At 43.1% G+C, this 15716-nt stretch overlaps 1 protein-coding gene across 1 annotated transcript in view; it reads left to right on the top strand.

The window, feature by feature from the left end:
* Window positions 1-15716, top strand: part of ZNF704 (zinc finger protein 704) — a 580699-nt gene that overhangs the window by 173241 nt on the left and 391742 nt on the right. The window contains exon 2 of the mRNA XM_086966998.1: window positions 6985-7232. Coding sequence (XP_086823124.1) covers window positions 6985-7232 — 248 coding nt within the window. The remainder of the gene's footprint in view (window positions 1-6984; window positions 7233-15716) is intronic.

Here is a 15716-nt window from a genome sequence, read left to right as displayed (position 1 = left end):
TTGTATGCACCTCTCCATGAACCTGGAGGACCTGATGGCCTAGTACCAAAAGAAAGGAGGGATGTAGAGAGCCACCCGGGCTCTCCCCTACAGTGTATCCACATTCACGCATGCATACACCCCTCGGGACAGGCTCGATCCGAGGGGATAAATAAATGGCTGGAGACCGCTCAGGGTCTTCCAGCCAAGAAAGTAAAACTAACGTGTTGTGCCTTTCCTTGAAGCGCCGCTGCAGCCTACCTTACACGTGGCCCCACCTCGCTACAATATTGGGCGTCAGTACACTACCTTTTTAGGAGTTTTCCTCCACCATGCCACAAGTAAATATCTATTTTGCACTTTGACGGTGTAGTAAAAATATGACAATTTGATTCTTATTTAAAATAAAATGGCTTATTTTTGTGTTGCGGTTCTCAAAAGTACTAATCAAAATATGCTGTATTGAATGCATTGAATCTGGTAATATACGCATGGGGTGTATAGCTATTGTCGACAAGACTAGGCAGGAACATGTGCCATCATTTCTCATTTCATCATGTGTGATGTTGGATGAGGTCTGCTACCCACCAAAGATGAGCACAAACACGTTCACTGATTTAAGATTGTGGACTAACTAGATGGCCAATGTTTGAATATTTGTTGGCAGAACTGGATATATACATGGAATTCCCTGGTCCGAATTTGTCATCATTGATGTTCCTCTGTGGCATGGCTTCCCTTGTTGCTTGTCCCTCATTTTACTTGCCCATTCTTGGCCCCTCCATTTTGTCTATGATTTGTCGCCTGGCAGAAACCATGCATATTTTGTTCTATCGTTGGGATAGACACTTTCATGTAGAGGTGTTTGGTTGCTGAAGATGTAAAAGCTTCTGTACAATGCAAAATGATTTAAAAGTGTGCCTAGTGTCCCATCGAAATTTAGGTAGGTTGATTGGTATAAGTGTGAGCTTATCAGCCTTTTTGCTACTACTATTGTGATTGTAGCATCGATTGGGAGGTAAATGGTAGTTTAGCACAAGCCTATCACAATACCATTTTCACCATCTAAATGAGACAAGACCATTATTGGACCAATTGTTTGAAGTTTTCAATGGGAGACATGGGCTTAATAAAAAAATAAAAAAAGTTCATACTGCGCCCTGGCTCTTTTCCATTCAAGTGTGTAAACGGCTAGATGGCTATTCTGTGGTCTTGTGGTGGTAAGAGAACCTACTTAAAAAGCTGTTTAATCAGATCTTTGCCCGCCAGTACCATGCATGCATTAATACATCATCCTCTCCTCTGTCTGCATATGTGCTGCCCTCACCAGTTCCTATACTTCGCCATTTCTGTGAATTGGATCCTAATTCTCTTGTGCTGAGTGAATTCCCATGCATGGTTTTGCTATGTTTTTTTGTGATTTATTTTTATATAATGTATTAGCTGGTTCTCTCACTATTTCTTTTCTTCCTTAAGATTGGGTTTGTAATGCCAAAATGCTTTGATTTCATATCATGCACATTGTGTCACCAACTTTTTCCAGTCGATGACCCACATAAAGCTTGTGTCTCCTGCCTGACATGCCATCCTCTGGTGCACCCTCTGGAGCCACCTAGAGTGCAGGCAGAGCAAAGGGCAGTTATCCCTCAGGAGATGTTGAGTTACATCAATTGGAAGAAGATTCAAGAGACAAATACAGGGCCCTAGCTAAAGGGTGAGGCGTAGAGTATTCTTCCTGCTAGTGAGATAGACAAGCAACTATGAATATATGACGTTACAACACAACCAATTACAACGCATGCTTCTACAACGCATTTTTTAAAACTACCATTACAACACATAATACTTTTAGGGCAACAGTATGATAAGTGTTGGGTAGCGTAGGGGTAAAAATTACTATTCCCACTCCAGTGAGTGCAACAGTAGGGTACATGTTGGATAGTGTAGGGTTTAAAATTACTATTCTCACTTCAGTGAGTGCAACAGTAGGGAAAGTGTTGGATAGTGTAAGGGTAAAAATTACTATTCCCATCGACCCCAAAACCAATACCCACCCTAAAACTAAAAAATCTCTGTTACTTACCTTATAGTGTGTTGTAATGGCATGCGTTGTAATGGTATACGTTGTAATGGTATGCGTTGTAATGGCTTGCGTTGTAAAGGCAGTTGCGTTGTAACAGTTGTGTTGTAATAGCAGTGCGATGTAATGACTGCGCTGTAATGGATGTTTCCCACACCTTTACCAGGGATCTCCTCATCTATGAAGAAGTCACCCTCGCTGGGTCTAGACAAATTGTAACCTTAAGAACTATAAAAAGCACTGGGGTGCACTCCATTTTTATTTCAAGTACTTCATAAGCTGTTTGAGCTGGATGCAGTTTTAAAGGTCTACAGAAGGTGTGCTAAGTGCCAAGAAGTCAAGTGCCCTTCAGAGACATGCTGCTCCTTAACTTAAGAGACTATTCACACTGCCAGGACACACTTAACGTCCTGGCTGGATGCAAACATCCCAAACTGTTCCACATGAGGATTAAGCATGTGTCTTCTTTTGAAGGTGGTGTTCACAGTCCACCTCACTTAAGGAGATTCTCCAAGCCAGCCATTCCAATCAGTGGTCAGGGGACTAAGGGCCTGATTTAGAATTTGTAGAATGGGTTACTATGGGTTACTGCAACACAAGCAAGAGGGATTTCCTGTCCACCTTATTATTAGGGCATTATATCCTTAGTCCTGGTTAGTTTTTCTGACATTATGGGATGTACCAAAGAATACAGCCTGCTTTCTTTTCTGGACACCAAATATAAATGAGTTATGTACTCTTTTCCCATCTCCTGACTCATCCACCACTGTCATTGGTGAGAGGGAGGAGATGCCTATTTAGCCAGTGATAAACTCAGCTGGAAGAATTTAAGAAGATCTGCCCTCTTTCATTTGCAGAAGCACTGAATGGGACCCTGAATCACAAGAGGAACAGGAAAAAGCAAACGCACTAGGGGCCTTAATATATATAGGGTGCACTTTCCCTGTGTGCGCCTGGCGCACCTTACAATAAGTGCACAGGGTGAAAACAGGAAAAGTGCACCCTATTACATAGAATGCACTACCCCCGGGCAGCCGCAAACTCTCTCTGCCCTGGGGGGCAGCGTATTCCAGTGAAAAACAGAGCAGGTTTGGAGCAGCCACTCCATGTTTCACTGTGCAGGCAGCAACCTGCCTGAACTTTTAATGTGGATTAGAGATCCCCTTGCAGGGGATGTCTGGGGGGTCCATAGGATCCCCTTTCCCACCTCCAGAGGGCTGCTATCAGGGAGGTGGAGTACGGTCAGTGGACCTCCAAACAGCTTCTTTGCCTTTGCGCTTGCATCTATAATATGGCAGGGCAAATGGATTCCCTGATTTGCATGGGGTCATGCCCCCATGCAAATGAGGGAAAGACCTCTTGAGAAAGCGCTGTATGTGCGCAAGCACTTTCAATATTACAGAAGGGGCCACACAAGTGTCTGCGGCCCCTTCTGCAATACTAAAGTGCCCCGGAGGCGTGCAAAACGCGCTCAAATGCCTGTTGCGCTCTCTGGGCACTTTGTGTAATTCGGCCTCAGGAAGCCCTAGCCCTCACTAAGTCCACCTTTGAGATTCCTCACCAACTGTGTTCTTGTTCAGAAGTTGTTCCTGACAGTGGATGTGCATCACCTAGGTGTATGAGACCTTTCCGTTCTCCCTGCCAGCACAACTGGTACACCTTGATTTAGTCCCTAGCTTGTGAGCTGTTGTATGTATGTATTGATCCAATCTATTTCTAGCCCACAAAGTGTTTAGTCCCTGTCTTGAAAGCTGTTTACGCATGAAATCTTTCTGTCTGTTTCAGAAATGTAATTGATTAATTCATTGCATCTGTACTTGGTAGCAAAAATTTACTGTTTTAACATTCCACTTACCTCTGCTGTGGTACTTCTGTTTTCATAGTACGATTATATGTTGCCTATTTGATTATTATAGCCCGTTCAATGCGTCGGACGGCGCTTGGCCGTCCGAAGTCACGGTGGGCATCTGCGGAGGACAGCCGGGGGCCGTCCGAACCACGCCCACACTTTATTTCACCCACACCGCAGCGGATTTTGTGCTGTGGTTAGAGGGTTAAAGCTTTTATGAAGTGTTTAATTTTTTCTACTGTTTGGTATTCTGCAGTTTTTTCTTGTTGTAGTGTGGTAGCCCTATGGGCCTTCCTCCATTTTGTTCTTTTTGAACTTGTTAGTTCTTCATTCTTCATTTGTACCATGTTTGATAAAGGTGTAAACATAAAAGATCTCTTATATTGTGGATTCCTTGGCTCCTTTCACCATCAGATGCCACTCACTGGGCATACCAGATTTGGAATTTGTAAACATTGTCCTGGATGCATTTTGTTTTGCTTACCCCTTCCTAAGTGCTATTCTATGCTTATTGTAAGTCTCTGGTTGGCTCTTATGAGTGTCTTCACCAAAATATTTTTCAGCAAACATTTGTATATTTTTGCTTATTGTCATTTGATTCTAGGTAATAGGGATCTCCATCCCTTCCTCTGAGTAAGTCATGTATGAGCTAAAAACTCTCCAATGGACTGCAGTACAACCCAAGATGTTTTTAGTTGTATGACCTTCATTTTTGAATACCTCGGATTCTCTTCTTGTATTGTGTGAATCAATTGAGTACCAAGCGTGTTCATTTACTAATTTGCAAATGTCTCCTGCAAGCTCTCTTACTTTTATACCAAAGTCAGTTTGAATACATATTTCCTTTCTATGCACCATAGTATCTTCATACAGTGACTTTTGTAAATGGATTGTTATGACATGTGTTGTCTCCTATACAATGAATTGTTCAAATGAGTTGCTTTGTTCCCTTTAGTCTCTTATAATATGACACTTCTCTCTGCCCATCAAGTGCAGGGAAATTTCCCTAGGATTAATTCCCATGCCCTCCTTTTTGCTGGAGACATAACTTGGGGGTTCAACCACTGTCCCAGACAGTGATCTTGATCTTGATGAAGGGACAGGCGACCATGAGGATCCATACTAGACAAGGCTCTACCACTCACTTAAAGCCAAATTCCTTGGTGTTCTGTCCAATGAAGCAAGCTTCGACAAAGAATTTGCTTTCTCCAAAGAAGAACACTGATGTTCTGGTAGCTGCCTTCATGCCCTCACTATAGCCGGTTATGGCCTTCAAGCCCCATGTCCTCAAGCAGGTGCAACTGGGATACACTGACACAACTATGTCAGAGGTCGAGGGCAATATATATATGTTTCAGACTCACAAAGAGAGACTCATGTTTATCTGCGACCATCTTCCAAATCGTTCTGTTATGGTATTTACATTGCTTCTCAACTGTGGAAAAGCAAATAATTTGAAAATCAGGAGTGACTAGTGATTTAACTGTGATAATCAGTGGGCTCAGCATTTTTTTGTGGCCTTTAAAGTGAAAGATGGCAATCGAACGACTGCTGAGTACATCAGGGTAGATTATCTCTTCTGTCTTCTCTATACTCATTGCTAGTATCTAGGCTATCCTGTTTTAGGTTTAAACCTATAATAACTGATAAAACCCCATCGAAAGGGAAATAGCCCTCACCAGGGTAAACATATAAGCACTGAAAAAACACCTGCACAACCACAACTAAATGCCATTCAAAGAAAGGAAAAGGAGAGGGAAAGAGTAATTTGTATTTCTTCCTGAAGGGCCAATATAATGTAATTTTGTTATACAAGGTAGCAGCAAGAAAGACTGGGCTAACGTTATTCTACTTGAGTTTTTTTATTTAGGGATGCCACTGAAATAATGTTTCTTCTCTTTGCTTTTTTCAGTTTTGTGGTCTTTGGTCTAAAGATGCTGGGTTTAGAAACATTTTTTAGGTCTTGTTTAATTATTTTATAAACTGTAGAGAATCAGGAAATATCATAGCCATATTTGATATTTTGGCTACGTATTATTCTTTCGCCGATAGGCAAAATGGGTGGTTTCATAAGAATCTTTCCCAATATGTACCATCACATTTACCCACAGAGAATGCGTAAAACCCCATGATACATCAGCCCCCTTTTCTAGAGAGTCAGTATTGATAGTAGGTGAATTGCCAAGCACCCCAGGCTTCAAACATTCAATGCAAGGTGATCCGACTATTTCGTTGAAAGAATCGAAACGCCGTCGGCCCATGTTAAACAGCTCTGCACATTAATCCATTGTGTAAAACAAGTGCACTGACTGTTTATACTAAGCTTGAAAGAATTTGCATTTGACAAGCTAAACCTGTCTTGCCTGAAATGTCTTTTTGTGTTGTGTACAGGATTGTGTCCTACTACAATGATGTTCTCAGCTACAGTTGTCTAATTGTTCACATTATTAAATTTATTGTCCGGCTGGACATTTGAAATATAGCATTGATTTCAGTCTATATATATCCTGCTAATATCTAATTGTTTGAGGACTTTTGTTTACGTATATAACTGCTACCCAAGGTCCTTATTTACCCTGAGGGTTTTCTCTTGTTTTTCTTGACAATGTTCCTTTGAGAAACACATGTTGGCAGCTATGTGAGCCACCCTGCATGTATTCTACCATAGGCTTAAGAGGCTTGTTGCAAAGTGATGCAGTATCAGTTTGGAATATCAGTTTGGTCGGCAACTATGGGCAAAGTAAGTTAAATTCAGCAATGTATTCATGAAGTTGCGGCAAAGTAAGTTAAATATGGCAATGTATTCTTTTCGTTGCTTGGCAACTGTTTTCTCAGTTACTTTCAGCTTGGAATGATTCACTTACAAAGAAACTAATCAAAGCTTACATTTTTATCTTTCCAACAAATATTGCCATTTTGTGGTACTTCAAAGGAAATTTGTCAGCATTCAGTACCATGCATTTTGAGGAACGTAATAGTGTCATTTTATTGGTCTGTATGGTGCATTAAAGCAACTAATTAGCACTTTTTCAATTAAGTAATTTGTGACCATTTTGTGTTTTTTTTAATGCTGCAGGGCTCAGGCAGTAAGCGGGAAATAGTCGCCAATCCCTTTCAAGTTGATGAAACGCACAATGAAGTCAGCCAAGAGGTGACATACCAACCCACCTTACTTCTGGGCACAAGGGAGGAAGATGTGAAGATGGAGGAGACCAAAAGGCATAACAGTGTCCATGAGCATGAAAAAGACAACACACGCTCCATCTGTCTCCTCGAACAAAAACGCAAAGTTGTTTCTTCAAATATTGATGTTCCTCAAGCAAGGTAAGGTTGTGCCACTGTAAATAAAGTGTGCTTGCTTGTAGTGGGAAGGGAAGAGAACAAAGGGGCGGACGCCGCCCACTGGGTTGCCTCTACGTGTACGACATGTTGTCAGATGTAGTCTCATTCCAGTAGAAAGGACTCTAGGTGTTTCAAGTGGTTAAATCTTTCAGAAATTATGAGGGCATCATGTACATCACATTGTGTTGAAAATTATAGTATCTGGCAAAAGAGTTGTTCCTCACTGTATATTCAACCCTGTGATGGGTAATGGTAGTGTGACCTTTATTGTGAGCAGTTTGCTTACACCATTGTGGGGTAACTTATCATGATCCTTATTACTGCTCTATTTGGTAGGTGGCCAAATATCTGCGCAAAGACAATCCTCTGTTCATTTATGTGGTTTATAAATGTGCTTGCATTGTGCATTGGTTGTCAGTTCTTCTATTTATTTGTCGACCATGGAGACTGTCGGTTGACACTAGCATCGTAGACTGCATATTTTGACTGCCACTAAAGAGGTCACCAGCCATCTACGTGACTAGGTGGATAGTCTTCTGATATCTTCTACTTTGTGAAGTAGTTCTAAGTATATCGACTGTGGTATGTTGACAGTGATTGCTCTGGAAAGCTCTGACCAAATAGCTTGGGAGTAAAGGTTTAGACTATTGAAGTGCCTTAGAATGTGGCACATCATTGGTTTTTACATCTCCAGCAAGAGTCGCCTGGAAGCAGCCCTTCTCTGTACAATGTCTCTGAAGGCCAGTATCAACGATTCCGTATTCTAAAATACATGCATTTCGGCCTAGCTTTTCTCATGACCCTTTTATATGCAAGCAACAGATCAGAGCACTTTTCCCCAGTATAATTTTTGTTCATGATATTCTGTCACCGGAGTCTAGTTCTACTGGTTTCAAATGTAATGAGTTACTGAGGAAATCCTACATCCATAGGTAATGCCCCACATTTCTCCCAGTTTATTTCAAATTCAGGGAATTATGAAATTGCTGTCTGGGGCATAGTTGCTGGTATGGACACATTGGGCTTGGTTAGTGTTAGCAATATATCATAAGCATACAGCAATGTTTTAATCTGGCCTGCTGAAGTCTCTAGGTACCACATATGTCTTCTGTGAGGTGAAGTGCAGCCAGCAGAGTTACCAATGCCAGTAAGAATTAAAGTGATGATAGTGGACACCATTGATGTGTGCATCGTCAGATTGGGATAGGTCTTGATTGGAAATCTCCACAGTTTACATTTGCAGTTGAGTTCATACAGCCATCTCAGTTTTCTGATGAAAGTTTGACACAATTTTGAGAGGGTGTAGAAAATGTGTCCCTATTCTACTCAGTCCACAGCCTTCTCTACATCAAATGACTTAGCCAGGGCTTCTGTAGAATGATCTTTCTTATTCCAGAGAAGGTGTGACAAGGTTCTCAGATGATTTGTGGAGGTGGGTCCTGGCACAAAGTCTACTTGCAATCCATATGTTAGTGAGTTTATTATAAGGTTAAATCTCCCCTTTGGAAATAGGCAATCCACTTTTACATATTGCACTCACTACTCAATCGTCCCTTGGGCAATTCACCACCACTACAAATCCAATACAACAGCATTATTTAAAAGACACAAAGCCTTGATATCATACTGAAAATTATAGTTTTTAAACTTTACAATGTATATATTCGGAGTGTCGCAGTAATAATCATAATAAGCATGCCATTCATACAGTTAAAAACAATTATGAAAATAGAGGAATCTTCTGGTTACGATCTTCACTGTACAGCGCAAGACAATTTATGTAGTAAACATAAGACAATATTAAAACAAAAACAGGGAAAGACAAAACAGACAACGATAATTGTCTTTTGAAACATCCTGATCCATTCATTCTGTGTTAATTGATACTTCTTATATTATCTGAATCACCATCTCTCGTATCCACAGTTTACACAGATTCAGTATTACACATTTCGTCTACCCTTTTCAGTGGATCACATAGAAATTTTAGCCACCTTCTTCAGGACCCACAAATTGATTCCCCTACATACAAAAATGAAAAATGAATGTTGGGAAGATCTTAAAAGGGGCCTGTACTTGATGCCTAGTGTCCCGGAAGGGCTTCTTATTATAACAACTCACAATCAATGAGGGGTCACCCTCATTATGGAGGAGCAATCCTTATATAGATAAAGTCACCAATCAGTCCAGTATTCTCCGGGCTCAGATAAAGTAATTGGGGAATTGTATCCTCCTTACGGTTTAGGGCTATATTGGGTGATATTCCCTCAGCTTCTTCTTCGGAGCGGCTACTTACCTTAAAATATATATGCCACATGGACGTTGGTTTGCGTTCCAGATTCTGTGTGGGGCCCTCTCTCATATTTGACTACTTAGTGAGTTTATTACCTTACATAGCCTTGTGACCAATACCTTCATAAGACCTTTGGTGTTTGTGTTAATAAGTGATAAGGTGCAAATGTTTGTCCATTCAAAGGCATCTCTATGAGTTTTTGAAGTGAAGATTGACAAATGCTTTATTTGACCCAGGCCCAGCCAGTTAGAGTTTTTCAGAATCTGCCTCATTTTGAAATGAGCTGACACTGTTTCGAGGATTACAAACCCCTTCAGCAGTCATTGTGAGATATTCAATAAATACAGTGTCTTGACCTGGTGATTGGGTTCTTAGAGTTTATTTACAGTACATTGTTTCCAATGGCTTTGCTAGCCATGTTCATTGTAACAGTCGGTGGACAAGCATAGAAATCATTACATATACTGGGAATACATATCATCCTTGAGGCATCTGTATCACTGTTATTCTCCCTCACTGAGGGAACAAGCATCTTAACCATCCCTTGAGGTACACCATGCATATCTTACTGGATTACAGCACCGAGGTGTCATAAACCCCACTGAACTTGAGTGACATCCATTCCTCCCAAAATCCAAGGGTCCACGTAATGTTGGGCATGCATAGATCCCTGACTGAGATACATACAACTTATTGTCTTGACTGAGTACCTTGATGGGAGGAGGGCCCACCCCTTGGATAGTGGAGTGGGTTCTAAACCAGTGCGCTTCCTCACTGTTTGGGGTGCGTAGATCTATCAGTCAAACCTCACGGTGTTTCATATGTGTTCGTTTTTCCAAGATCTATCCATCTTCTGAGCCTCATAAAATGGGCTATGGATGGCAGCATGAAGCAGTACATGGGCTCACTTTGGTTTGGTCCTCGGCCTGGAGAAAGAATGTTCAGCCACTAGGTTCCTGAACATCGTGGCTGCCCTCTTGAAAGGGCACTAGTGCTGCTCTGAGCAGCCACAATGCTCTACATTAACTAACATCATTTCACATATTTCATTGTTACACTGAAACCACTATTCTGTGGAGCAAACATAATTATTTCTCTGCAGCTAGTTACTCCTTTCATACTCAGCCCAGACAAATTTGATATTTTGATATTTTGAGGGGGTATTTCTAAAGCGCAGCGTTCGCTCCGGAGGGAGCATCATGGCGCTGAAAATCCTGAATGCCCGGTCGAAAGGTGGCGCGAGGGAGGCTAGATGGCGGCTCTGGTTCAGTCGTCTGGAAGGTTAAAAATCCACGTTTTGAGAAGTTTTCTGAAAGGCTTCTCTAGGGTCTGTTGTCTCAGGTGTTTAGGCATGCTGTTCCAGGCTTTGATGGCCAGGGCGCTTAAAGTTTTCCCACCTTTTGACTTCAGGTTGTACCTGGCGGAGGACATGAGATTGTCTTGGGCAGAACGAAGGGAACGACTCGGGTTATAGTGTGGGAAGCGTCTGGTTAAGTATTTAGGGCCAGTTTTGTTAAAAGCCCGAAAGGCAACGGTAAGTAATTTGAAAAGTATTCTCTTATGGAGGGGTAGCCAATGCAGGGTATTTAGGGCTGCAGAGATTGAGGATTTGCGGGGTAATTTTAGGACCAGGCGGGCAGCCGTGTGAAGGACGCTTTGGAGCTTGGACAGAGTGGACTTTTTAGTCCCAGCAAGGAGGCCGTTACAATAGTCAACGCGCGAGATTATGAGGGCTACTGTTACAGTTTTTCTGGCCTCAAGAGGGAGAAAGTCGAAGAACTTTCTAAGAGATTTAATTATACCGAAGCATCTGCCGGCAACAGTCCTGGCATGCTGGTCGAAGGATAGATCAGAGTGAACAAATGGACTTCTCAAACATCTTCCACTCAGAGATACAGTGTTTAGACAGTGGCGGCTCCTCCGCTAAGGTGGGGAGCGTCGCACCACTGAACAGAAGTAAAAACAAAATGATAATAACAACAGTTATTATCATTTTAGTTTTCCTATTGCATTCAGTGTCTCTCATGGCATGACAGGGCTAGCTACAGCAGGGGGAGGAGTGATATACACTCTTTAAGTGCACATGCCTGATTGGCCGGTCCTCTTGTACGGGCCAAACAGTCATTTTCACTTTGCATCTTCCCCACCAGGCTGCATTACACAGTCTGGTGAGGAACATGCCCAACATTATTTATTTATTTATTTATTTATTTATTTATTTATTTTTGGGTTTTATAGAGCGCACGGCTACCCCCGAGGGGGTGTCCCGGCGCTAACAACTAACAAGCCCAAGAATGAAAAAGTGAAAACAGAAATTTAAGAGGAGAACAGCCAAGTCTTAAGTTTGCGGCGAAAGATGGGTTCAGTGGGGACAAATCTAAGATCCAAGGGAAGATTGTTCCAAAGTCTGGCGGCTGATACTCCAAAAGCTCTACCGCCCACTCTAGAAAGACGGAAGCGTGGCACAACCACAAGGCGTAGACTATTGGAACGTAAGGCTCTGACAGATTGAGATAAGACAAGCCGTTTTTTCAAATAGCCTGGGCCGAGGTTGTTCAAGGCTCGAAAAGCAAGTATTAAAATCTTAAAATGGATACGTCGTGCAATAGGGAGCCAGTGCAATTTTTTGCAATAAGATGCTACAGATTGACGATATGGAATGTTTCCAATCAGTCTTGCCGCAGCATTCTGCACAATCTGCAGCCGTTCAATCTGGTACAGAGGAGCACCAGCGTAGAGACTGTTAGCATAGTCCAAGTGAGACGTGAATAATGCCTGGACCACAGTTCTACGAGCATTTAGAGGGAGGTATGGAAGAATCTTTTTAATCATACACAATTTCGCAAAGCATGCAGAGGTAGTTTTGTTAATGTGGGGAGTGCAGGAAAGGGTGTTATCAAACTGGAAACCCAGATTGCGAACAGTGAGAGCTGGAATAGGGGAGGGGGGGTCAAGAGCCGTTGGCCACCAAAGGCTAGAGGGAATAGTTATTTTCTGATTAAAAAACATTACCTCCGTCTTGTCAGTATTAAGCCTGAGATGGTTGGTGGTCATCCAATTACATATGTTATTCAGACACTGGCGAAAGTTGGCAAAGGAGGTGTCAGAGTGATCCCTAAAAGAAAACACCAGCTGAGTATCATCAGCATAGGAGATCACTCTGACTCCCCAAGATTCTACCACTTTGGCCAGTGGAGTAAGGTACACATTAAATAACAGAGGGCTTAAGGCCCATTCCCCATGTGAGTGCTGAACCACATTGCTCAGACCAATCACAACGCTGCATTGCAGTGTTGTGATTGGCTATGGGGAGCCTGGGATCGTGGGTGCTTTTCCTACTGCCTGCCAGAACTTCAGGACGAAGGAAGATGACAGAGTATGTCCCCCTCCCGCCCTACCACCTGGTCCGGTAGCAGCCACTTCTGTGTTTAGACATCCTCCTGGACTCACTAACAGAGGATGCTCAGATACCTGCTGTATCAACATACCTTTTGCAAACACACTATGTATGTTCTCACCCAATATAGCAAAGAGAGTCCTTGTTCGGGACCATGTGAAATGGCAGACCGAGAATACTCGCAATGCCAATAAAGCAAAGTATTTGTTGCACAATATAAAATGTAATTAAACATCATGCAAAATATTTGAGTCTGATTAATTCCTTGGCATTAAGCAGATTCCCAAATGTCAGAAGAGGGCCAAACCCTATAGAGCCTCCTTGACTTCACTTTACAATCACTCAAAGCTGATGATGCTTGGTCTCCCAGTTACTGGGCAGTTATTAGCTGACCTACTGCCTTACTGCCCTCTTGGCAGTAAATAATGACATCCGGTTAGACCTGGCACCATTGGCGTGAGTCTCCCTTCCATGTTTCGCTGTTGTCTCCTCTGTTTTTGCTGGTATTGGATGCTCTGGGCGCTGTGCCACTGCCATTCAGTGCCACCGCGCGAATGCTCCCTGTGTAAATGTAACTGTGAATTGGTATATCCCTAATTGGCTTATTTGGGTTACTGTTAGTCCCTAGGAGTGTGGCCTGTGTGTGCCCAGGGCTGGTAACCCAAATGCTGCTGGTGGGCCTGCAGCGCTGGTTTGCGCCACCCACAGAAGCAGCTTGTAAATGGTACCTCAGACCTGCCACTGCAGTGTCTGTGTGCAGTCCAGAACTGCCATCTTGGCTGTGAAGTGCCCACACTTCCCAGCCCCTGAACCTTCCCTTGGCATCATGTCAGTCACCCCTATGGTAGGTGCATTGTGTGTGTAAGGTACGACATGGCTTGATATGTGTAGCATGTCCTGGTAGTGAATTATACTCCATTTGGTTTTTCACTGCTGCAAGGCTACCTGTTCTCCATAGGCTAGAATGGGCAGTCTGACTATTACATCTTGTAGTTCTAACTGACTCAGGGAACATAGTAGAAATTCGAATTTAGTATACCTGAACTCAGAATAATAAAATACATCTTTTAGAAAAAAGTTGGTTTTAATATTCTGGGTTTGAAAATACCACTTTTAGAAAGTAGGTATTTTCTTGCCTAAGCCTTCCAGTGTGCTCTGCTGTTATGTGTATTGACTGTCTGTGTTTAGAGGGGCAAGGCAGGCTGAGTCAGACCTGGGTTGAATAGAGAGATCTGCATTCAGTACTGGGGAGGGGTAGCTCCTTGACCTGAATGGGGCTGTGACTGGCAAGGTGAATGCTGGCTCCACCTCCTACTGTGTGTCTGATGGCAGATCCCCTCTTTCTGAAAGGAAGGATGCAGCCTGGTAAACAAAGTGCTCCAGAAGTTAGCAGAACTGGTTCTGGCTGGGTTTAGTGACTAGAGACTTTTTAGAACAAAGACTTTTGGGGTGGTAGAAATATCTATGCCCAAACCCCTGATTGTTGTATTGCTCCTGGATGTCAAGAAGACCCTCTGTCCATTTCACTGAAGGATTCTACAGGAGAGGACTGTCCTTGTGCTTGTGTGCTATTTCTTGGATTGACCTGCAGTAGTTTCCCCTGGACTTGGAAGAAGAGGGGAAAGGACTTTTAAGAGACTTATTTTGCTAAAGCAATCACTCAAGGGCTAGAAGAGAGATAGCCTCCTGCTGGAGTCACAGGCATATCTGACTCTCCCACCAGCCTCCTGATTCCTCCCTGCGAGGATATCTATCTGCAGGTGAGGCCCCTGTGAGTTCCAGGGCCCCTAGTTCTAATATAGAGAAGAGAGTGCTGAAATCGTTGCTAACGCTCGTTTGCGAGCCACCGTAGCTGAAGAGCGTAAGAAAAATCACTGCGCTGCTACCGCCAAGCGCTCGCAAACCAAAACCATCGCATGCTTGCAGGCCACAAAGTGCTTGCTAACCCCCGAAGATCATCGCATCGCACGTTTGTGGGCTTTTCGCGTGCTCACTAAACCCGGATCCTCGCATCGAGATCATCGCAGTGCGGGCGCCATGCGTCTACCATTTTCCTCGCATCACACACCCGGAGCGTCGCTCCCTCGCTGAGCGCCCTTTCTACTCATCGCTACAGGGTCGCACATGCAACAGGCTCAGCGCATCATCCCCCCTTGCGGCAAGGATTCAACGCATCACTGGCCTAACGTGAAGAAGTTTGTCACTTTGTCCCGCACGCATCTGCAGACCGGTGCATCATCCTCCCTTGCGGCAAGGATTCAACGTATCACCGGCCTCGCGTGAGGAAAATCATCGCTACAGCTCGTTTACGACATTTTGTTGCTTTTGCTAAGAAATTCATGTACTTTGTAAGTAAAAGGGTCGCAGAGACCACTGCCTTGAACTGAAATCCTATTTGCACACTCTGAACTATGTTTACAGCATTTCAAGAATAATCCTACTTTACAGTATTGTGGCTTTTTACCGTTATTGGTCTTGTGTTAAGTCTATATATAAAGATACTTATTTTTTATAACTACTTGTGTGGTGTCCTTTTGTAGTGTTCCTCACTGTGTTACTGTTTATTATCATAAATGCTTTACACACTGTCTCTGAGATAAGCCTAGCTGCTCGTGCTACGTTACCACAAGGTTGAGCAGGGGTTATCAAAGGGTGTAGCCCCCTTACTCTGACTTAGGAAGAAAGGGTCCCTACTTTGACAGTGGCCAGCCATTGCCAACTAGAGACACCCATTTCTAACATTGGCGGTCAGTGGTGAGGATCTGGACTTGCATTT

Source organism: Lissotriton vulgaris, chromosome 4_1 (genome assembly GCF_964263255.1).
Source record: "Lissotriton vulgaris chromosome 4_1, aLisVul1.2, whole genome shotgun sequence".
Classification (NCBI taxonomy): domain Eukaryota; kingdom Metazoa; phylum Chordata; class Amphibia; order Caudata; family Salamandridae; genus Lissotriton; species Lissotriton vulgaris.
The sequence above is the reverse complement of the archived record's forward strand: the minus strand, read 5'-3'. Positions and strand labels throughout refer to the sequence as shown.